Source organism: Sander lucioperca, chromosome 5 (genome assembly GCF_008315115.2).
Source record: "Sander lucioperca isolate FBNREF2018 chromosome 5, SLUC_FBN_1.2, whole genome shotgun sequence".
In the NCBI taxonomy this organism is placed as follows: Eukaryota; Metazoa; Chordata; class Actinopteri; order Perciformes; family Percidae; genus Sander; species Sander lucioperca.
The window spans coordinates 10,032,661-10,057,566 of NC_050177.1; the positions used below are offsets into that span (position 1 = coordinate 10,032,661).

Genomic DNA, 24,906 nt, shown 5'->3' on the forward strand with positions numbered 1-24,906 from the left:
ATTAAAACGCATAAGTTCACATGCACACACACTTTCTCGAGCTTACAGAAACACATATGCGTGCGCACACGCACAGACACATTTCAAAAGCAGCTTCGATCAGGGCTCAGCGATTCTCCTCGAGCCCCATCTCGCTGGTTTCTACGGTAACAGCAGGCTGGGCCGAGGAATTCTGTGATGCTCCGTTCCAGTCATGCAGACGGATGAATGGACTGTCTGTTCGGTCTGCTGTCTCTCCCAGACCCAACTGTCCCTCTTGGGACTAGGAATGACTAGGGGATGTGGTGGCATAACAGTGACAGCGGGGGGATACTGCTGTAGTGGTTATACTCTTGCAAATTGTATTCTGAGTCCACAGAGAGCCTGTTTGAGTCTTCTTTCCAGAGGCATAACGCTGTGTCCTTAGAGGACAGTGCCGAGGCCTGGAGCAGTGGTTACTAATTATTCCCAAACAATAAAAAGCTGTCCCTCCCACCTGTCAAAGCTTGAGCCTCGCTTCCAGCTCTTACTCTCTGGCCCGTAATGCTACATTGTGCCTCAATCTCCTAAATCTTCATTTCCTTCCACTCAAATATGGCGTCTGGGAAGTGGCATGCACTCCTTTACAAAGGACTGAGTGCTTTGGTGAACTGGAAACTAACGACTAAAGACAGAGGCAATTTTATTTACTGCATGTCTCATCAACTGCAATGTAACCACATATGGCAACAGAGCCTCAATCTACGGTATATATTCTCAATTGATTTGTACCAGATTTAAAACTGCTGTTCTTTTATTTACAGTCTTACACTCCACAAGCTCTAAAGTTAATTAAAGCTGACATACAGTGATAATAAATTTAAACAATTGCACCTAGAAGAGAATCTGATGCTACAATAACCACAGTAGGAAAATGGTGCTACGCCCATGCAGTAGTGGAAGTGAGGTTATGGCTGCAATACCCATTTCTTCCTCTAGATGTCAGTGGTGTGCTCCCAGAGAGAGAGTAGGGTGGGCTGACAATAAAGTGAACGGTGGCTGTCATGTCATGGCAGCTCCAATTTAAAATGTGCCTTCAAAGTGCTCAGAAAAGTGCTTTTTGAACAAGGTCCTTACTGTGGAAACTGCAGCACCAACTTGCTCGTAAAACCACCACAGCGTGAGAGAAGCAACATGACAGGTGAAGGTCCAAGACTGGAATTATTCCCACTTTCTGCCTAATACAGGGAAATTCAGGTAAAACAAAAAGGCATGGATACATGCGCACACAGACAGATACACACACAAGGCCACTCATTGAGTGATAGGCCCCGTGGTTTTTTCTTTGTTTCCCAAGATTTTGTTAAATGAGGGACAGAATTAAAAAAAAAAAAAAGTGTTGGGACAGTGGGAATGTGAATGTAGAATCAAGACCAATTAATATATCCACTTTTTAAGCTGTTTTCTTCATGTGTTTACAAAGACAGGGCATGAGATTACAGTTCAAACCGAGAGAGAAATTGAAAATTGAGAGAGAGAGAGCGAGAGAGAGAGAGAGAGAGAGAGAGAGAGAGAGAGAGAGAGAGAGAGAGAGCGAGAGCGAGAGCGAGAGCGAGAGCGAGAGAGAGAACAGGAGACTGGGAGGAACTTTCCCAGAATGCAAAGGGTGTGAAAGTTACCATAATCCTTTGCTCAAATTTTCTGCCTAGCAGATCCGGTCAGTTGAGTTTTTTTTTCTTCTGTGTTTGGCATACTGCCTCAACTGAAACTAAATTTGTCTGCATGCGTGCGTGTGGCTGTGTGAGGGGTTGATAGATAGGAATGTGTGTGTGTGTGTGTGTGTTGTGGAGGACAGAACATCCTGTCGGGTGAGTAGTAACACGTGTTTCTTGCTCAAGTCCTCTGTACAATGGCAAAATAAAAAAAAAACGTGTTCAGGACTCTCTCTGTTCTCCACTTTGTCCCCATCCTCCCAGGTAGGTACAGTAGGTGGGTCGGATTGCAAAAACGTGCGGCGTCCACCAAAATACCCAGCACAGTTAGAGGCTAAGGAATTGAGGAGAATGGTTGTCGGAGGCACACTGGCCACTGGCGGTTTGTGTCAAGTGCGTGTATGTGTGTGTGTGTGTGTGTGTGTGGTGAAGCAATCGTAACATAACAGAGTTCAGATTCCCCTTTCAACTTGACTTCTGAGTCCCTTTAACAGTTACTGGCTCCATCTCACTCATTAGTGTGCTTGTGTGTAGGTTCTCTATAAGGCAAGGAGGGCAGGTCTAGATGAAGTGACACTGAGAGACAAAGGGATAAAGTGGCAAGGAGGGAAAATGTCATACTGCCAGTTCAGAGGCTCTTCAGTGTTCCCCTTTTCTGCCTTGTGTGTGTCCATGTTTCTAAAAGCAACAGAGGCTCAAACACCCCCTTCTTCTCCCAAACATGTAGGTTTCTCCCTGTACATACTGCATCTCACTCTACTGTATCCCTCCCAACTTCTCTTCATACCTCCTGTTCTTGTTTCAATTTTTCTTCTTCAATTCCTTCCCAAACTTCAAAATATCTTATTCTAAACCCTTAAATCTCTCTGATTCTCGTTATCCGTCTTCTTCTGGGTTTTTTTTTTCCTCTCCCCTCTTTCCCTTGATCCCTGGTTCACAGCGTGTGTTGTTCCGTAGGGGGGTGATGGGGGTGCAGGGAGGGCGGCAGCAGGGCTGGGATCGGAGACTGGGGAGTAGCAGGTGGGGAGTGGGGTGGGGACTGATGTTGATGGTGGTGAAGGTGGTGGTGGTGGTGGATAGGAGGGCCGTAGTGAGGAATGACAGGAGGGATGGCTGGGAGGACGTAGGGAGTCGGGGACGGAGTCGGCGAAGATGAGTAGCCTCCGGCCATGCAGGAGTAGGCCGAGGTTCCTCCTCCTCCGGAGAGCGTAGAGGTGGGGGAGCCGGGGAGGCCGTCAGCCAGCGGCTGATTGTAGAAGAAGTATGCGCACTGGTGGATGAAGCTCTCGATGATTGTCTGGTAGGTACGGGTGGCAGTCAGGGCGTCCATGGTGGTGAAGTCTGGTCTCATCAGTGTGGGCCAGAAACAGATGGACAGATTCTCACTGGTCATGAGGTTCAACTTGTTGTTCTGGCTCACCCTGCGCAACACAAAGAAACCAAAAAGTTAAATTAATAGGCCACAAATCACCACCTCATTTTGACCTGAAATTTTCATAAAAGGGATGCTTCAAATGATCTGGTGCTGATCAAAACCTTATGGTGTCCTCTCAAATCTCCTCATCACATATCCCCAAATGATTGAAAAAGGTTTGCTCCTAATATAGAATAAAAAAACAGCAGGGTCTCTTTTTTTCTAAAATGTATGTATAATGTAATGTATGTGTGTAATATATGTGTGTATACTGTGTACAAAAACTCACATTGAACATGCTCGCAATGTTAGCATGCGGATGTTTAGGTATAATGTTTGCCATGTTTATCTTAGTTTAGCGTGTTAGCGTGCTAACATTTGCTAATTAGCACTAAACAGAAAGTTTTTTTTCACTATTATTATAACCTTTATTTAACCAGGAGAAACCCATTGAGATTAAGAATCTCTTTTCCAAGGGTGACCTGGCCAAGACAGGCAGCAGCATATAAAAAACACATAGTTACAGACAAGAAACACCAGTGGACAAAGTTAATAGAACTAAAATAAAGCAAAGCATTTCACATTACATCAATTTAAAATAGCCATTTTTGTAACCAGGAAACATTATTGAAAACACTGACATCTTAAAGAGTCTGCCTCTATTTCTTTCATTTTGGATTTAAAAGCATTTACATTCTGCGGCGTATTCCATGCATTGCTAAGTACACAAAAGCCTTTTTTTCTTTAAATTATGTCTAGAGAAGTACAGCTGAGTCTGATGGGAATGCTATTTTTTTCAAGTATTTAGTCATAAACCAAAATATGTAATTAATTGAAAGTTTAAATGAATTTTAGATGAAGTAACCCATCATTAAAGGTTATGGCTGTAGTGTAGATGCACATTTTGAGCAGTTCAATCAAAGAGTGAGTCATCCTTAGAAAGATTCATTTGAAGAAAGTAAAATTATGTTTTATTTGACAAAATAAAAACAAAAACTGTAGAATCATAAGCATAATTTTGTGTAACAGACCTGTATTGTGCCCCCCCCCCCCCCCCCTCTTATTCCTTTAATCATCTTGTGACTCCTGACCCACAGGTTGGGAACCACTGATCTATACTATAGTTTGGATTTAAACTACAAAGTTTTCCTGCCATTTTTGGAGCACAATAGTAATCCACATACAAACCGAGATGAAATAACCACTGCATTAACACAGATCATGACTCAACCTGAGTAAAGCAACCTCTATTCTGTCAGTTGGGATAGTTTCGGTGATGTCACTGCTAGGTCACTTGACTGGGTGACCGGCGGGGTCGTCAGCACGGCTGTCAGAGTCAGACTCTGACCCCGTCGCTCACTCACTCACTCACTTGTTCAAGTGGCTGATGACATATTTGAAGACCTCGTAATTCTCCCTGGGGAAGCGGCGCAGAATGTCCTTCATCGTCTGGAAGCGCTGCTCCCTATCGTTGATCTCTGAATGGTGGCAGAGAGAGATGAGAGAGGTTAGAGGAAAGTGTCTGAAAATAAATAAAGAATTAAGGGAATCTGTGGAAAAGGTGTCAGAGGCGTGAGAGTTAAGATGAGCAGAGATGGGTCCGGGGAGAGGAGGAGTACAATGGAGAAAAGGAGAGTTTGAAGAGCATAGTGAAAGCAATTGGATTCAGCTCTCAAAAAACCTGTGCATGACACAGTGATTTCATCCTACAACAGTATGAGTTTCACACATCCCAAATCTCTCTCACACACACACGTGCACACACGCACACACACACACACACACACACACACACACTTCAAAAGGACTCCAAACTACATTTCTCAAAGAAATAAATAAATCATCAGACAAAGACCACACACATTCCAGAGGAGAAAAATACACCCATTACAATGTCCTACAGATTACAGCAACTGACACACAAACACACACATAACACTGGGTGTGTTAAGCCTGATGGCAGCGAGGAGTGAGTCAGAAAAGCTGACGTCACCAGTTAACACAGTCCATCCTGTGTGCATGTGAGTGAGGCAGAGAGCAGCAGTGGGAACAGCAGATGTTCTCGTCCACATCACAAACATGATTTACAATCACAAAATGTGAGTTTGTATTCCCACGATGAGGTCAGTGTGGATCAAAAACACATTTGAGGCGTAATGACTTAACACAGCCTTAGTTCCTCCTGCCGTACATTCATCATCGGTAATCAAAACATAACTTCCTACAGCTTATTTAAAGTAACGTCACCATGACAATATGCACTCAAATCCACACGCCCAGCCTTTTCTGTATCTCACATTTTCTCCATCTCTAAGTCTGATAGTAAGAAAGCTCAGATTCTGAAAATGTCAAGCACAATTTGCAATTTTCAACCGATTGAAGGCTTTCTTGTCACTAAACTTCAGTTTTCACTCTCTCTTCTATTCCTCTATTGTGGCGCAGACTGCAGGAGCTTTATCAGGTCTCTGTCACGGCTGAAGAGTCTCGCCGGGGCCGTTAAACACACACACACACACACACACAAAGACACAGACAGCTTTGTGAGTGACAGCAGCCTTGCGGCCCAAGGGTAAATCTTTCTGGCGCGATGCAAGACTAAGCTATGCCTTAAATCTCCATTTCAACAGATTACAGGACACAAAGAGAAGAAGAGAGGCTGTGGAGAGAACAGGAGCATCCTCGTTTATTTAACATATGACTGTTTTCTCATGACTTCATCCAGACCCCATTATCCATAGTGCTTTTGCATCCCTCCATCATGTGCAATCATCTTCCTTCCCCCTTCCCAAAGCCTTAAATATTCTCTCCTCCATCCCTTTTTTTTTCCTCCTTTCCACATTCCGACTCTCCCCTGAGTGGCAAATCCAATTCTCCCCATGAATGGATTTGGATTGCAAGAGTTGTGCTTGTTAGGTTAAAGAAAATTTACAAAGAAGGGAAACGGATTTCAAGGCAAAATCCAATACTTCTCAGGGTTTTGTGCAGAACTCGCCCCCACATCCCTGTGCCCCATGTCCCCTCTCACCAGAGCCCCAGGACTTACTGAAGGCCTCCACCAGATCTCCCTGCATGCTGTAGGGCACCAGAGGCTCAGGTAGCTCAGAGAAGAAGGCCTTCATGGCTCCAGCTACTGTGTTCATGGTGAAGTCTTTCTCTACTAGGTCCAGGTTGTGGTCTGGAAAAATAATTGAAATGGAAAGATTTGAAGTACAAAACACACATATCAGTTATATACATCACAATCTTACATGCATACATTAAATAAGAGAGGTGGCTGCTTTGGAAATGTTGACCTAACCACAGACTGGGCTATAATATATATAATGTGAAACAATATATATTTGTCATTTGCTATACGGTTTATATCAGGGGTGTATTTTATATTACAGGTCCATTTCAAAATTTAACTTAAAGTGCTCATATTATACTCACTATCACTATCTGCACTCGACTCACATCGGGCAGTGACACCGGCATGCCATGCTAGCAGCTAGGCGAGCATTATAACGTGTGTTACAAAGTGACGCACGCTCGTCACGAATGTAAAGGCTGGACTACAATAGAGCTGTTTGGAGCAGTTTGTGAACAGTGTTTTCTGTTGGAGATGGTAAGTCCCTTTGGGGTGGACTTTGGGCTTTTTCACTTTGTAAACCTATAATGTGCACAAAAAGATATATAACACAAAGGAAAGGGAAAAAGCCAAAAAGCATAATATGAGCACTTTAAGGGTAGCTGTCTGGAACAATGCCATCACAATTGTACCAACATAAATAAAGGTTAACAAAAAGTTAAGAAATGTCTCAAAATTCCTGCCTTACTTTTCATTTCATATTTTCGGTGCTTTATTCTGTTGTAAAGTATCTTTGAGTACAATGATAAGCACCACAAAGAAATTATTTTTTATGATCAGTCTGTCATATAACTGAACTAAAACTGCACATATTCAACCAGACAGCATGGTGGCTTGACAAATAAATGATCAGGAGTGTTTCATGGAAACAATAGACTTGTATATGAGTTTTGCATCAATGTAATTTAGTCGGTTATTAAAGTCTAGTATTATATTTTCTGAATCAAAAACTAACTGTCCTGTCTGGTTATTAATTTTCCAGAAAATGTACTAAATCACAATCAGATATTACAGTGTAAACTTACACTTAGTTAGAGGGATTTATCCATATTGCCCACTTATAATTCACTGTTTGTGGTTGTTCTGGATTGTGCACAGACATTGTAGACAAGTCTGCACAAACAGTTTTGTTCAATTCATAATTTAATCAATATGAATAAATAAAAAATAGCACCTTTGGTGATGCCATAGGATCCTTTTGATAAAAGCACCAGACAGACAAGACAGCAACTCCACTAGAGCACTAGAGTGTGTGTGAGCAAGAGACTTAATTAAAAAAAAGCCATTTTCTGATAACCTTTTACTTTACAAAAGGTAGAATGTGTAGAAAGAAGAGAGGCAAGAAAAAAGTAATACAGATTTGGTTTTTAAGTTTCCTGAAAAGTCTGAGGAGAGCTCCCATTTTGAGTTTCCTAAGTGCCGTGCTTCTGATGCTGCTTTCTCCTGTAATGAGTTTTCTGAACCTTCAGGGGCCTGATGAAGTGCCATCTTCAGTATGGCTATGAGACACCTACACTGTATTATGTTTTACCTGTAAATGTCTTGTCCCATTGGCTGGAGGCGCTCAGAATGACTCAACGTGGGGCTTTAACTCTGATTACCCGAGTTGGATATAACCTTAACCAGGCGTGGACGCACGCGTACACACAGGCCATCTTGCTCTGCTATCTATCTTGGCAGCGACATGCTTCATTAACCAAACCAATCTGGAGGTAATTAACTACCCACAGCAGATAGACACACACGCATGGAGACACACATTGAGAGCACTTGTACATGCACACGTGTGAACATGCACATGCACGCAGGAGCAGGTTGAATATCGAGGAGGCAGCTCTACAGTCTAAAAGGGAGCGAAGGCCAATTCCCTCTGTAGAATTAATGCTCCCTGGTTAATTAAGGGGATCCGGGCTTGTTATAGATAGAAGCAGAGACACACACACACATACATTTTGTGGCCTTTTCTTTGCACCCTTGTAAGTATACCGCTGAAGCAAGAGCGAGCATCTGTACACTTGTAGGCGTGAGTACTGTAAGCAGAAAGTAACATACCTTGGTCAAATTGCCGCTGCATGCTCTCCATCTCTGCCTTGTTCCCGCTGACCCTGTAGATGCCCTCTGTGTTTAACCCTAGTGGAGGGAGGGAGGGAGAGAGGGAGAGAGAGAGAGAGAGAGAGAGAGAGAGAGAGAGAGAGAGAGAGAGAGAGAGAGAGAAATGTTATTAGCTCAGTATCAAGTATTTATAGTCGCTAGTTAATTACCACCAAGAACTCTCTGATACATCACTATGTGGCGTATAGATGCACACTGAAGTCCTGAAAAAGTAGAGCTACTGCAGGCTGCTCTAATGGCCTCTCCCTACAGTATGTCCCCTTCCATCTAAACACACTATTAGCACTATTTATTAAACCCATAAAGCACTCCGGCAGGCCTGCTAAGAGCCCACTGGTGCACTGTGACAAGCTGAGGCTCTCTTAGTAGCTACACACTTTAAAATGACTTGAGGAACTGCAGATGTCATTCGTTGGAGGATAATTACTCAGTATGTGCGGTCTTTCTTTGTAAACAGTCAAATTGCGTTCCATAATTTACTAAAGGGCCGCACTGAGGTTTTGTGGCAGAAAATGGAGAAAAAAGTAGAAAGGCTCAAATTTGCATGTTTGAGCTCTTGTAATATTTACTTTAAGGATTTCTATTTAGAGGTACAAAATAGGAGCAAAGACTCATGAAAGAAAAGAGACTGTCTGATATTTAACACCCAGAAAAATAAGGTGTAAAATCTGTGGCACTGTTTTTGAGCACACACATAAAGAGGGCCTACCAGCACATTGAGAGAGTTATAGACAACTTTGGTCTGTCTAATAGTTCAGAGAACATAAACACTTTAGAGACAGCAATAGTGAACACTGCAGCAAATTAAAAAATGCATATAAAAAGGTGACTTAACAAGAGCTCTCCATTCATCACTTTAAATATGTATTTTTCCAGAATAATCAGAAGAGGATTCTGCTTAAATATGCATTTTTCAAAAAGTGGCTAAATTATATGGTTTCTTGTTTACACCTTGAGGAAATTAGGTTTTCTTTCTCCAACTTCCATGCTTAGTTTAGCAAGTTTAAGAGGATTTGGGGCCCTTTCATAGAGCACATCAGAAGGGAAAGACCTGATTTGGTCTTTTTCTTATTTTATTTCTTATTGTGTGTGCCTGCAACACATTGTACTGTTCTTGTCTCAAGGCCCAGACACACAGAGCCGACGGCCAAACGTCGGCAGAAAAGGCAGTTGGGCTTACAGTCTCCCCAAATTGGTCAAAAAAGTGCCTCGGAACACACCAAAGCGGCGAGACGTAATACGTCTCCATAACAGGACGCGGCGCTAATCTGTATTGTCGCCCAAAAATGAAAACCGGCAGCTGATTGGACGAACGCGTAAATCTGTCTTCATTTCAGATCAGCAAAGGTCAGTTTAAAAGATTTGACAGATTTATATATATATATATATATATATATATATATTAGGGGTGGAGCTGAACCCGAATACGGTATTCGGAAAGGCACAAATAACGTGGTTTTTACAAATACTTATTTCGAACAAATACTTTTGTATATATTTGTATTCGGGAACAAGAAAAAATGTATATCAAAAAGCTGCGTTTCCTCATGAGACCACAGTGCATGCCCGGATGAGTGAGTGAGTGAGTGACGTCCAGGAGTCGGGGGAGGGGAAAAGAGTAAAAGAGGTGACTGACACAGGCTGCTCCACACAGCAACAGAGAGGGCTCGGCTGAGCGAAAAAACACTTAACTGCATCACTATTTTTGTTAAATAGATTTTTTGTACCTTAACTGGGTTCCGGAGGCAGTTTATAACTTTCGGGAAGCACAGTTTGATCGGAGGATTATTCCATTACGCTGCATTATTGACGTCTGCAGTCGGATGCTCTCATGTTCGCTCTGTTTACGTAGCTAGCTCTGTTAGCTTGGTCATTTAGACAATAGGCTGTTGACAGAGTAACGTCAACATAAAGAATACTTACACTATAACGTAAATTAGAAGTGTAACGCAAAAAAACTGGATTTTTACGCCTATTTTGAATTTTACTCGAATACAAATACAAATACTTTCCCCCCCCTCAACAAATACAGATACAAATACCGGCTGCTTTGCACACCCCTAATATATATATATATATATATATATATATATATATATTCCAGGATTTGGATGACTCACAGCAGGTGCAGTCAAGTTTAATATGATTGAAGCTAATTAAATACTTATTAAGGAGGCCTTTATTATCCGTTTACAGCAATAATCCATTCCATTATAATCTTAAAATCTAATATAGTTGACAGTTTTAATAAACAACAAAAATCTCTCACATTGATTTGTCCTAACTCGGGGAGACCTTTTTAATTCAATCACTGATTCTTTTGTTGAGCTGACAACCAATGACTAACCAAGCTAATATTTCCTCACATGCTCTATAATTTTCATTTTAAGGGGGTGGGGGGGAGCATAATGGCAGTTTCAAAATATTCAGCAGCAGAAAACACTTGTACAAAGCACGCCTATCACAAGTATCGTTCTTATTTAGCATATCATATCACATATAATTTATTAGTCTTACTAAATACTCCCTGAATTGAATAGCAGTGATGCAATTTGCAGTAGGCTTAGTAAATATAACCTTTAGTCTTGTATTTTCGCAACACATCCACATACTCAGACATGGAAAACACAAGCAACAGTGTCAAAGCAGGACAGCGAAAGGCACGTGGATAACTGGTCTGAGTGGAGGTTCATTTTCCTTTATTTATATTTTTTTCCAGTTTATATAAGACAAGGTTCCACCTCCCACCCTTGAAATTCTCTCTTCTTTGTCTGAACACTTTGGTGGAGATTTAGGGAGACAAAGAGCAATCCAGAGGGAGTGAAGGAGATAGGGAGTGGCAGAAGAAGAGGGCGAGATAGAGAGAAGCAGGGAGGAAATGGGAGAGCTCTGTCAAGGCATACAGCATCGATCTCCTCCTCCTTCCAATCAATTATCCACAAAAGCTTTCCTAGCCAGACACTAGGAAAACAGGGATGGGAGGAGAGATAGGGAGAGGGGAGTAGTGTAGCAGTGGCGGGGAGAGAGAGAGAGAGAGAGAGATAGGGCCAAACTAGTATGAGAAAGATAGTGGGGGGGGGAGTGTGAGGACGCATATGAGTGAGTGTCAGGACTGATGAAAGACAGAATGAGAACAAATAAAGGGATTAAGATAAGGATATATAGAGGGGTGGAGAATGTGTTTAAAACAACAAAACACATGGATGGTGGTTGGTTGAGTGGATAAAAAGGCAAATACTGTAGAAGAGTTCTACAATGATAGAAATGATGAAAGGTGAGCTCTCCAAAACAGACAACAGCATCCTCTTCCTCTGGGGTCAAACAAAGCACCAGCGCTTCCTGGGGTCAACGTAAATATGAGCACTTCCTGTGGCATACAAATGTTTTTTCGACATCCTCTAAAAATGTCTTCAGTTGTGTTAGAAAAGGTAACTTTAACTAATAACTTTCTATTCTTTTAAGCTATTATCAATCCATACTGCAGTGCATATTAACACATCAAATTGTTACTTTTATCAGCTTCTTGAGTCTATATCAGCAGTAGAAACCTAAAAATACAACTATCTATGATGACTTCACAGCTTCCAACAGCACTGAAGTAGGCAAAAACACATCTGTGTACCTGCAATCACACTCATATAGCGATAAATGCACCTGCAGTTAGCGGCTGTGCTCCTGCAGCATGATACTGTCCAACACTCCAGCTGATCCCACATCAGCCCAGACCCCAGTGGCTGATTTCATAGTTCGCCATGAAAACAGGCGGTGGCTGGGTATCTGCCCTTTACGTCGCTATGGAGGCTCCTACAGCCAGCAGATATGCCCGCACACACTAACACACATTCATCATCATCCCGGCAGAACATTCTGCGGATACCACGCCGAGATAAAGCCAGAGCTCAGGAGAGACAACAGCAGTCACAACGGATTGATTTTATACAGCTGCTTTTCTTTTCTTTTTTAAGATTATTTTTTGGGGGGCTTTTTCCCTTTATTACAAGTGGCAGTGGATAGACATGAAAGGGGGAGAGAGATGGGGGATGAAATGCAGCAAAGGGCAGCAGGTCGGATTCGAACCCACGCTGCTGCAGGACTAAGCCAACATGGGGCGAACGCTCTTACTGGGTGAGCTAGAGGCCACCTACAGCTGCTTTTCTACAAGCTCAGAATGCATGAAAATAACACAAAATAACACATTTACTGCTATTATTCTCAGGGACAAAGAGAGTGAGCTGGGAAGCACAATTAAGAGAAGCAACAAAGAAATGAAAAAAAAAGACTTTTGAATAGAAATATAAAAACAGAAAAGTCTTTCTTTAGTGCCTCATGTGTATTGCCAAAATATGCCTCTATTTAAAAAATAAGAACATTTTGTTTTTGAGTCCATAAATTCAATTTTTTTCTGACTAGTATAACAATTTGACTTTGTCTGAGGGTAAAAAATATATATATTTTCATGGCATAGAGCAAGGTCATGATTCAGTATATGAACACAAGACTGTGAGAGTTATCAATTACATTTAAACAGATAATAATAAAGGCAGGTTTGGTTTGTGAGTATTTTTGTTTGAGGAAGAGGGAGAAGGGAAGGATGTAGGTCAAAGCTGCAGGTCCAGGGTCAGCCTCACAACATCACTCATTATCAGCTCATACTGTAGTGATAAACATAGTGTCAGCGTTGAATGGTAATTTCCTGTGAGTGCAATTATACCCACAGATTGCAGACACAGATACGGTATAAGTAAAGTCTGACTTACAGCAACTACAATCAAAAACGAAATAGCACATTGTAACTCATTTCCCCTTGCAAGCCGCAGTCATTCCCTGTGTGGGTGTGCCATTTTGTACCGCATGTGTTAGTATGTAAACTAAGCATTTCTGTGCGCACACTCCTATTGCTACTGACTGTGAGATGTGTGAGGTCAACACTTCTTACACATGCATACACACATAAATAACACAGGCGCAAGCTAAACACACACAGAAAAGAGCTGAGCCCAAACATTCTTCCAATTTCCCACCTTGTGATATTGATCGGACAGAGGGAGCTATGGGGCAGAACATTACCTGGCAATCTTCTGGCAAACGACACACACACACACACACACACACACACACACACACACGGGAAGGGGGAGATGGAGGGGATAGCATGAGGGGAACAAATGCAGTGAATTGAGAGAGGTGACAATAAAACAGAGGGAGAAATAGAAATATGGGTCAGGAAGAAGATGAAAGAAATGTAGTCTGACAAGTGAAGGTACTAGTGGAGACAGAGGGAGAAGGATGACTGGATTGGGAGAAAGCAGTAGAGAAACAAGGGCACGGGAGAAGAGGATTAGGCTGAAATACTAAAGGAGTGAGTGAGGGTAAAAGGTGGAAAACATCCTCATGTATAAACACATACAACCCGTTTTTTCCTCCTTCATCCAGAACTAAGAGCTATGACTGCTCCAGTTACCACCTGAACAGGGGGAGGTGAAATCTAACGTGATGCCTTGTTATCTAGAGCTTTGCCCCTATACTCCTACACAGAGGAAGGCGGTGGATGTTTTCTGAGGCTGCAGTAATCCACAGATACAGTCTTTAATCAGGACAGAGATTACAGTGGAATGCAATGGCATGTCAGTAAACAACAGCAATGTTTTGTCAAACTCACATGCAACTCACTTTATGGAATGAAAAGACAATTTTAAGCAATGCATGTGAACATTTTTAATAAACATTACTTTTCTCTCTCTCTCTCTCTCTCTCTCTCTCTCTCTCTCTCTCTCTCTCTCTCTCTCTCTCTCTCTCTCTCTCTCTCTCACTCATATATATATATATATATATATATATATAAATAATGAAGGTTCCTATAAGACAAACATTAAAATCCAAGTATCAGGACAGTAACTACCAGTGACGTTAGACCCGTCTGGTTTTTCACAGTTTAAAACATTTTGTTAGGCAGATTCCTGGAACCAGTTCAAATCAATAAAATAATAAAGAATTCAGTATTAATACAGCACAATTGTATTCCTGGCAGCATGTAGAGAGAGAGAGCTTTAAAACTAAATGTAGACCTTTATGTAAAAATGTTAATACAGTATGTAATCCGATATTGGGTATAGGGAAAATATACACTCTTCTCCGAGACAGCTCTATTTGGTAGATATTAGTCAGTTGTGTGGAGTTGGTTTCAGGGGGGATGCTGCCATTTACATAAAACTTAGAAAATACAATTAAACAGCTAACTAAATACAATTTTAAAAGTGTTTGGCGGTAAAGGGGTGAGAGACTGACTCATGAATTTAGTATCTAAAATCTTGTTTACGGCCCAGCCAAGAACAGTCAGATGTGTACAAATATCTATATATACTATTGACCCTGATCTAAGTCGCCTCTGGTTTAGTGTAACAGCTGGTGGCAGACTGAGAGGCAAGCTGGCAGTCCTGGGACAGTGGGGCACCAGAATAGCCTGGCAGGGGGTTTGGCATCTGGGCAACAGGGTAGCATGGTTAAGAAAGGCTATCCAATCACATCTGTGCTCCCAGTACTCCCAGGGAGGAGAGGAGAGGAGGTATGGGTGTGTGTGGATGATTGGTGGCAACAGCCTCTAATCCACACCGAGTTCAAGGTTAGCAGATGAGAGTATTAAAATACATAGAGCCATTCTAACATTATACTCCATCACAAACTTATTTGTTGCTTAAAACCCCCCTTGGCTTTTCTCATTATCACAATGATCTGAATGAGGCTCTGATGATGACTCATTTTAAAGATAGCACAAAATACTGTGACTGTAACCACTGGAAACAGAAGCCAGCATGATTTGTTTGATGCTTCGACCAGTTTGGGACTTGCCACACAAACGATATTTATGTAATATGCATACAAATAAGGAACTGGCTTTACCCGTGGATTTCAACACAGCCTGTTTTGCTTTACGTTTTTTGAGATTATGAAACTATTTAGGTTATCAAAAAAGTAAGTTAACACCCCGACCTGGTTCACATCCCTGGAGGTACCTGCTTATAAAGCCTACAGCTCAGCAAAGCACTACCATTTATCAAATGTGAACAAAGAGTAAGGGAGACACAAAAGAAAGCACGGACGCACGTGCACATAGACACAAAGGCTGCGTGTGATTTAAGGAGGACCAATCCCACCAGGGAGGAGCATTAAGATAAGGACAAAATATAGGGAAAAAGAGAGCTCAAAGGAGACAGGTATAGCATATGCAGAGTCAGTTAACACTTAAATGAAAGCCTGTTCTGTTCTGGATGCCATACAGCATCTGTACTCCTTATTACGTAAGTGAGTAAAAAAGATTCCTACCTGTTGTTTCAATGAAACGGATGCACTTCTCAATGAAGACTGGAATCGGCCTCTCAGGAGTGACCACGGTGGCTAGTGGTATACCAAAGTAGTTGCTCTCAATGGGTTTTGAGATGGAGTGCCTGGGTTTGGGTCGTGGTTTCTGGGGGAAAAAATCATGAGGAAAGAACAGATTGGTAGGAGCACTCAGACACAAAATGTAACATTATTTGAGCACTGCTGACATAGGCACACATGTCCAAAATAGCACCAAGCCAAGATGCATTGTTCTTGAAATGACTTGATTTAAATGTAAAAGACCATGACCTTATTTTAAAATGACTGTGTTTGTATATTAGTATCTACTTGAGCAAAAAGACAAACACAAACACTGCACATTCCTTCAAACCTTAAACTGATACGCAATCAAACATTCCTTACTTGAACCCTGTTTTCTGCATAAATATATATCTGATATACATCAGTTCCTTCGTAACTCTGGTCTCTTCATCCTTGCCCTCCTTCTTTTGGCATTCTGCGTTTCTCCTTCTCGGTCTACTGCACTGCAGCTCTCAGATAATCAAACTCTCTTATTCACTGTTTAATTACTTTCTAACTCCTGTTATTTCCCTGTTAAGAGACTACTAATGCAATCCTGCAACATTCTCTGTATGCCTCCGTATGGCTGAGGCATCAGCAGCAATTGTACTGCGCTTTAATGGTGTTCAGTGGGAATGTTTTAAAGGCCCCTGAGGCCTGGATCTCTAGTAAGTCTGTCAGCCCCCTGAGGCTCTGCCCTGGCAGGCTAGGTGGTGAGGCAGGCATGCAAGGTTGGCTGGGCATACAGACTGTGGGAGCAGTGCAGGCCTGACAGACAGACCCAGGAAAGGAGCAGAGGAGTGCTCATTAGAGAGAAGGATCCCGGCGTGCCCTCTGCTCCTGATACTGGCCTCACTGCACTCCAAACATTTTCGATAGCGCATATACACGCACACGCACACACACAAGGAAACAAGCAGGGAAACACTAATTAGGACTGAGCAGATCAACACAGGCTCACCTGGACGTCTTCTTTCTGCCTGTTGTTTGAACATTTAGTGAATTTATTCTGTTGTTAATCTGTTACCACCTAAAAAAGCCTGACCGACACCTCTGCAGGCCGCTATTATTGACCGATATGTGGTTATTACAGATGATTCATTATCAGTGAGTATGTGAGGAGATACATACAAGAAATGGAAAAGTAAACTAAAGTAATATCTGTTTTATTGGCGGCATTCCTATGTATATTTCATCTTGGATTTTTGTCAACTTAAATTGAATTAAGTTCTGTTTGGTTTTTTTAATTAAGTTTTATTTTAACTTAAAATGATGTTTAACGTCCAAAAGATGCCGTTACATTTACTGATATGGTCAAAAAAAAAAAAAAAGAACATAACGTTAATATATTGCTATATTCTTCTCAAGTGTTGATATCGGTATTGGCCTCAAAGATCCAGTATCATCTAGGATTTTCTACCTAGGGTGTTTTTCTATGAGAAACTGTAAGGAAAAGGGCACTGTTGCTACTTTCCCTGTCAACTGTGTGCTTAGGTGTCGGGATAACAAAATGTCAATGTCGATAACGCTAACTAAGAGTGTGCACTTCATTCAGCAAGGCCCCTGAGCAAGGCTCTGTGTTGAAACACATCTAGGTTAAATAACTGCAGACTTTCCCAGCACATCAGTAACTGTTGCCCAGTCATCTTTCTATTAAGAGCCCCACATAAGCCGATTTCTTAACAGGGACCCCTTTACTTATCACTCCCAGCTAACTCCCCTGCTGCCCAGCCCGATCCCTCTGTGACGCTTCCTTTCTCAATGTACAGACATTCTTATACTTGTGGCATTTAGCTGAACATGTGCGCATATACATGCAAAGTTAGTATTCACACATGCACAAAACCCCTACACGAGGCTTTAAGTGAATTAAAGGGGTAGTAGTAATAATAGGTGTAACACTACAAGACAAAAGCATCTGTGGTTGTAGAGCTGTTCTGTCATAAACCACTGCCAGCTTGGTTTTTAGCTCCAAGTAGCAACTCATAATTTATTTGTGTCCTATCACACTGACTGTGTTGTATATCTGTGCCCTATCTCAGTTTAGCAGACTGTCTCTATACCCCCCCTCCCCCCCACTCTCTCTCTCTCTCGCTCTTCCATCCACTTTTCTCTCTCACTGTCTTCTCCCCCTGCAGTTTTGCCTTCTGGCCACTCCTTTTAGTTGCTGACTGAGACAGGATATGTTGCCAGCGCTGAGAAGACACAACAGACCTCTACCACAAAAGACAAACAAAACATATCCTTAATAATAACATACAGACACCATGGTGAGCGTTTACATACACAGGCGCTGTAGGATGCTGAAACACAAAGCCACAGTACAAAAACAAATAAAAATACCAGTTCTATTATAACTCTTATTTCTCTCCGGCTCCATTTCATTTTCTTTCTGTGGTTGTGTTTTCTCGTTTTCTTTGATTGAGGACACTAGACTGGAACTAGGTGACTGAGGAATTTGTAGCATTCCTTTTGCTGGCTGAGGAGGTTTGAAAAAAGCTGCAGGGGAGGGAGAGAGAGAGAGAGAGAGAGAGAGAGAGAGAGAGAGAGAGAGAGAGAGAGAGAGAGAGAGAGAGAGAGAGAGAGAGAGAGAGAGAGAGAGAGAGAGAGAGAGAGGAAATGTTTCCGGCCTCTCGCTGAGGGAGGGTGAGTGGGACAGACACAGTTGGTCATTGCCTGAGGTGAAGGGGGTTTTAAAAACCAGCTCAGAGTCTAGTTTCAATTATTTGTTCCTACACATCATGACTCAGAGTGGTGGACAGTACCCTAAGGCTCTGACCAGGAAAGCATTCACACTGCATAAACCCAAACCTTCCTCCTAAAACCAACTGACAATCTGACTCTTTGTTAACCCTGACAAGCCACTAACAGGAACAGCTGGTTCTATACCAACCCTTAGTACCTGCTACAACACGTCACACCCTGTGACTACAACACGTCACACCCTGAAATGACGGCTGCTGCAGCAGATTGAAAATTGACTCTTATCTTTGAGACAGCTGCTTAGAAAACAGGTGATGGAACTTGATCACTTTGTTAAAATCACAATTAAGTCATAATGGCCTTGAATGCGGATATCCAGATCCCAGATATGCTGTAGGGCACAAATCAGAGGCACTAATTAAAGTAATGATGAGGACACTGATCTAAATTTTCTTGTGGATTTGTTTTGAAACAAGGGTAAAAATGTGTCATGTCATGTGATACTTTATTGATCCCATTTGCCCCTCTCAATGGACAGGGTCAGAGCATAGGGTCAGGTATAAGTCAGAGCTACAGGAATGTGTATACTTGCTAACATGGGGCCTTGCACACATTTGCAGAAGGACAAATGGCATACACTACGTGCTAAGCGAGTTAGTGCACTAATGAAAGGACCTGGTTTTTAGGAGCTCTGTGAGCCTTCACAAAGGTACTTACTTGGACATCACAGCTGAGTGTGTGAAAACATGAATCATCCCCCTCCTGTTCCACCCTACTGACAGCCATGGTAATTATCACAGACGCACAAAATACACAGCTGTAACTTCTAGTCAGCTGACACTTCTGTACAACGCCATGTGTGCAGATGAACAGCATACCAGGGTGATAAGCCTAACAAAGTAAGGTCAAAACTATCGTCACAACACGTGTCGAGAGACAAGCACAGAAACAAACAGGAGAGGGGTCGACAGATGCCGAGGATGGAGAGATATGAGGAGAACGTAATGGGGGGGAGAGAGAGAAAGAGTGTGACAGGAATGTGATAAGCTGAAAGTGAAGAGAAGACATTCACTGTGAATATGAGAAAATGAAAGGAAGGTTGCAAAGAAAGCCAAGCTGACAGGGAATACTTCTGAGTCTTAGGAACAAACTGACCAGCCTTGGCACATACTTCACTGCAGTACCACAACAGTTGAACAGTAAACAACACTGTCTTAACTAGATGACGCCGATGTCAATCACTAGATCACTAACGGCAAACGCACTGCACCCTTTGACAACTAAGTTGTAAACAATGTGTAGTTGTACTACTAGCGAGGCCGAAAGCAAGGTGACTGCACAATCAGGTTTTGTATGTTATAATTAAGCAGTGAAAGACTCCTGTGCTGAGATTCTCTCACATTGTTTTGCATGTTGGTACTATTGTTTCCTGAACAGCAGGGGTGTTTACAGCTAATTTGCTGAGATATACCATTAGTTTTCTTTTCATGTACAGCTACAGCAAGAATTGCTTTGATGTTAATGCTTTCAAAATAGTGCTGAAATAAATGTCAAACATCATTATGACAGCTATATAATGGGAAAGCTGATGCAACCAAGCAGACATATACATGAGCACAAACACATAAAATAGCACAGTGTAAACTGTGGCTCTGTCCCTATTCATTAAGAGTTACTGCCTTCTGGTATAGAAGTTTAGCTATTGGAGGTTCTCTCTTTTTCCTCCGATTATCTGGCTAGTTTAGAGAGCTCTCACAGACGGGTCAGGGTAAAATATACCAGACATGCTTTCAGAGGAACTCCTACAGTTTGGCACGTTTTCAGCCAAGCTGCAGAGAGTAGAGAGATTATACTGAATTCGTTGAATCTCAGCCAACTAATTGTACTGAGGATTATGGACATTATATCCATTCTGTCCATAAACAAATACATGTGTGTATATATACTGCAGACAAAGTGGTATAAGTGCAAAACATTCTGAGTCAGTCATTAGTTACAATTGACAGTAAGTGTTTTGCTCTACATTTTTGCTCACTATTTAAACAATTGACACTTTTCTTGCCAAAATACTTTCAAGGGCATGGTAATTTTTTAGTTAGGAGGTTATTTTAAGCTTTAGTTGAGAAAACTCAATATTTCAAAATGACTAAGTGATTTACTCGGGCAATGATCCAAAATAAACATGCAACATTTTTGAATAACACTTGTTAACTGCTAACTGCTGGGAATAGTTAAATCAACTTAGAAAATGAAATGTTCTTAATTTAAGAATTAATACTTTTTTTTAGTAACAGAGTTGTGACTTGTACATCACTGATATCCAACTAAAACAGATGGATGCACAGACACTCACCTTTGCAGTTCTGCGCAGGCTCTTAAGAATATTTCTCCTTTTGGGGTCCTCAATCTCCTCGATGGAGTTGTCCTTTTGGGCTCCTACCTCATCCTGGCTAGCCTTGGGTGGACCCCCCATCTCATCATCACTGCCTATAGAGAAGCTCGTCCTAAAACTGCTGAACTTGCCAAGTCGTTTGGATCTGTCTCTGTAAAGCTTAGGCTTTACCCCAATGGCAGACAACTTTCTCCTGCGCTCCAATGAGCTGCTATCAGCCTCGCTGTCGGACCCATTCCCCCCGGCACTTCCATTGGAGTGACCTTTGTTGGCGTTGCGAATGGTGATGATCTTGCCCTGTGTGCTGTCATGAGGGACAGAGTAAATATTCTCCTCTTCTGTAGGTCGAGGTTTGCTCACAGCATCCATGGGCTCTGCGTAGTCTGAGGGGTCATAGCCACCATCGCTACCTGGAGCCCAGGTGACAGCTTGGGGCAAAGAGCGGCGGTTGGTGCCACCCTGCTGGTCCATGTAGGGGCCGAGGTTAACCTTACGTACAGGCTTCGGCTTTACTTGTGGTGGAACCTTGTTGTTCAGCTTGCTCTCAAAGGTGCTGAGATCAGAAATGACAGAGAAGGTATCACTTGAATCCGGATCTTGCAGCTTGAAGCTTCCCAGTTGGGAACTCAGACTGACATCCTCCCTCAGGGTAGGGTAAGGTGGTGATGGGTCAATATCGTCCTCTGAATCCATAAGAATGTTAACTGGACTAGGAGAGCCACAGCGAGGGCTGATGCTCTCATTGGTACATGCCTCAGCCACATTATCATACATGTGTGTGGCCTCAACAATAGTGCGCTTCTCTACCGCCTCTTTGAGGAAGGATTGGAAAAGGTCTATCTTATGAAGCCCCCCTACTACCCCACCATGTCCACATATCACTGTGTTAAACCTGGCCTCTATTTCACGGGCCAGTTCCTCTCCCTGGCTGACCTGCTCCTTAGCTGACTCTGAGTCTGACAGCTCCATCTGACTCTCCCCTACTGCTAGCAACTGGACTGGGATGATGTCTTGGACCTCACACAGGAAAGCACATAATGTCTCCATAGAGGCCTTGCGGCGAGCAGAGTAAACTGCAATGTAGCCGTGGACCAGCTTGGTCTTGCGGAGTGAGAATGAGGAATGAAAGGAGAGCAGTGACAGCTCAATATATTGCCTCTGACCTCCTATACTAAGATCCAGCAAAACGGAGGTGCCACTGCTGAGACTGGCAGCAGGACGACAATGCTGGGGCAACAGGAAGGGAGCAAGGAGCTGGTCTATGTCGTATGTGTCTCCACACATCAGGCACATGACTATCCTCAGGTCTGCCTCTAGCATTGGCTGGGACTGAGAGTCTCTGAAGGCAGAGGCTGGAGGGGGTAATGGAGGGGAGCTGCTTCCTATGCTTCTCCGTGATTCTAAGAGGCCCTTCAGCATCTGGTTGATCTGCCTCTCATTGACATTGCGACCGTAGCCCATGCCTGGAGAGGCAGGGTCTAGGTAGGCACACTGCAGCTTTCCAGCTACCTGCTGCCCTTGTTGGATAAGAGTCTGAGCTGTCTCCCCCCCAATATCCCCAATTGACCCCACCCCTCGCTTGGTGACCAGAAGGAGGGACAGTGGGAGTTGGGCTAAGCTGTTTTCCCTTTCCCTTCTGCTTATAGTTGACTCCCTAAGCTTTTCTAAACTCTCGACAACGTAAGAGAGGGATTCCTTTGAGTTGTACAAGCACAGGCAACCATGTGGTGTAAAGGTTGGTGTGTGGAATGAATTGACTGGCAGACGTACGTTGCCCTCTATGGGACGAAGGGCTAACTCATACATCTTGCCATCCAACACGTACCTGTCATCACTGGTGCACAAGGCCCTTATCTCATTTGCCATCTCTCTGGCTAGCCCATCTTTTCCTAGGATGACAAGATTAATCCGTTCAGCCCTCCCCAAATCTAGTCTTGAACTATCTGATGCTGGGTAGCGGGTAGGGAATCTGGAGGCCAGAATCTGCTCTATCTTACTGTCAACACAGTGGGGGCTGTTGGGACAGGTGTCCTTTGTGGGGTGGTAGACAAAGTGGATATGTTTTAATACCAGAGCATCCCTTTCTGCCTGCAGCTTCTGCAGGGCTTTAAACCTTTGCTCGTCACCCAACACCTCCTGAATCGCTCCCATTTTCTCTTTACTTGGCTTTGCATCCACTTCCAGCTCATAAAAGAGTTCAGAGTATTCAAGAAGCAGTTCCTGAAAGTCCTCTTTGGCTCTGTCAATGATTTCCTTCTGGTGTTTGTTGTAGATATCCAGATATTCAGCCTCGTCCAGCCACTGGTAGAAGTCTTCATTCATGATGAAGCTTCTAGCCTCCTCCCAGGGTTTCCCGGGTGTGATGAAAGGAGAGACACTTAGCTTCTCCTTGAACTCCCATCTCATCTCAGCCCGTTTGCGCTCATTCCTTAGGTGCTCCAGGTGGGTCTCATAGATAGCTTCAGCTGCTGGGGTCTCCAGGAGGTCCTGGGGGATTCGGTCATCCTCCATGTTATCAATGTGTGGTGTGGTCTCCCAAGGGGTGTCATCTAGCACTACAAACCATTGGGAAAAATCTCTCTTTGTCTCCAGGACTTTCTGAACTCCAGACCAGCTCAGGTGGTCTATCTCATCCAACTGTGGTAACACTACAGACAGTGCCTGTGGTAGTGTACTTAGATAGGCCTTCCTACGTTTCTCTATATGGTCTTGTTTAAGTCTATGCACATGCTGCTGGAAGAGCTTCTTGGCCTTAGCTGTCCCTTCAAGGAAAACATAGTCCTTGTACTCAGGGGCAGACTGCATGCGTCGACTGACAATGGGCCATGTCTCATTGTGGTTCTTCACAATTCGGTTGACCAGCCACTCATAGCGGTCTTTGGCTAAGGCAATCTGTTGACTCTGCTGTTTCAGTGCCTCAAAGTAAGGGATGATTTTGGGCTTTCCCCTACCCTTGTCTATTAGCTGAACCAGTGTAAGAAAGGCTAAGTCAACATTGACATTAGAGCGTGCTGATGTTTCTACCACCTGTAGGTTCTTCTTGGCTAGGGCAAAGGTGTGTGAGTCTTTAATATAGCGCTCAACTCCTTCATCACATTTGGTGAGAACCAGTACCACAGGTTTCTTTGTTTTGGCAAGCTGGTTGTACAGATTGGTAACAAACTTCATCTGGTCCTCAAAGCTACGGTTCATCCCCCTGCTAACATCCACACAGAGTAAGAAGCCATCCACCATAATCTTGCCTTCTGGCATCTGTTTCTGCTCAAAGTCCTGCTCCAGTCCCAGCTGATCTGTGCAAAAGTACATTAGCTTCTCAGCCGAAGCCAGCTTGGCAGAAGCTGCCCTCTTGATGTAAGGCTGGAGCGCTGTGCTTCGGTGTGGCTGGAACGTCTGATCATCAATGAACTCTGTCTGCTCCACCACATTCATACGGCATTCTGGCCCTTCCTCCATCGTCCGCCCAGCCTCTCCCCAGAACAGGAAGTGGTCATTGTTCACAACACGGCCTCCAAAGTCACTGGTACTGAGAACGGAGGTATGGTCTAGGTGGAAGTCATCTGCACTTGGCCGGACAAAGCGGTTACACAGGCAAGACTTGCCCACACCACATTGGCCTTTCTCCTTCTCTGTGCCGGACAGGCCAACCACGACCAGGTTGTAGGTGGGTGCCCGGACATCTTGCTTTTTGGCCATCATTATCGCTGGCAGAGGTTCATCCTGCCATGCTGGCCGCTAGCTCTAGGGAGAGAAAAAGGCTGCCAGGGAAGGAGGGTTTCCATGCAAGAGGAGCTCACTGAGCTGCGGTTTGGTCCTGCATGATAGAGAGAGGGAGAGAGAGAGACAATGGGGAGATATGATTAATCTAGAGAAATACAGAAAAAAAAAACATTTCCATGACAAGCTTTATTATTAGGGAGCTATTGTGTCTCTCATCTTAATGTCTACTGCGTGCCTATGTGCTGTTAAGAATGTTTAATCTGTGATCCAATACTGCACTGAATGTTTCCTGAAAAGATTGAGGTCAGTGGCAAGGCTGCTGGAATGCTGCGCATTACTTAACCCTGCTGTAGCTGCGTACAAGGCAACT

The 24,906-nt window shown here is 43.2% G+C and overlaps 1 protein-coding gene across 1 annotated transcript; it reads right to left on the minus strand.

Moving 5' to 3' along the window:
* Nucleotides 1-1,692: 1,692 nt before the first annotated feature.
* arhgap35a (Rho GTPase activating protein 35a) lies at nt 1,693-24,630 on the minus strand. Its single transcript, XM_031296694.2, has 6 exons — nt 20,781-24,630; nt 15,647-15,788; nt 8,267-8,344; nt 6,128-6,259; nt 4,457-4,562; nt 1,693-3,091 (listed from the first exon to the last, which is right to left on the minus strand). The coding sequence occupies exons 1-6, from the start codon at nt 24,513-24,515 to the stop codon at nt 2,605-2,607; spliced, it is 4,680 nt and encodes a 1,559-aa protein (XP_031152554.1). The 5' UTR covers nt 24,516-24,630; the 3' UTR covers nt 1,693-2,604.
* Nucleotides 24,631-24,906: the final 276 nt, after the last annotated feature.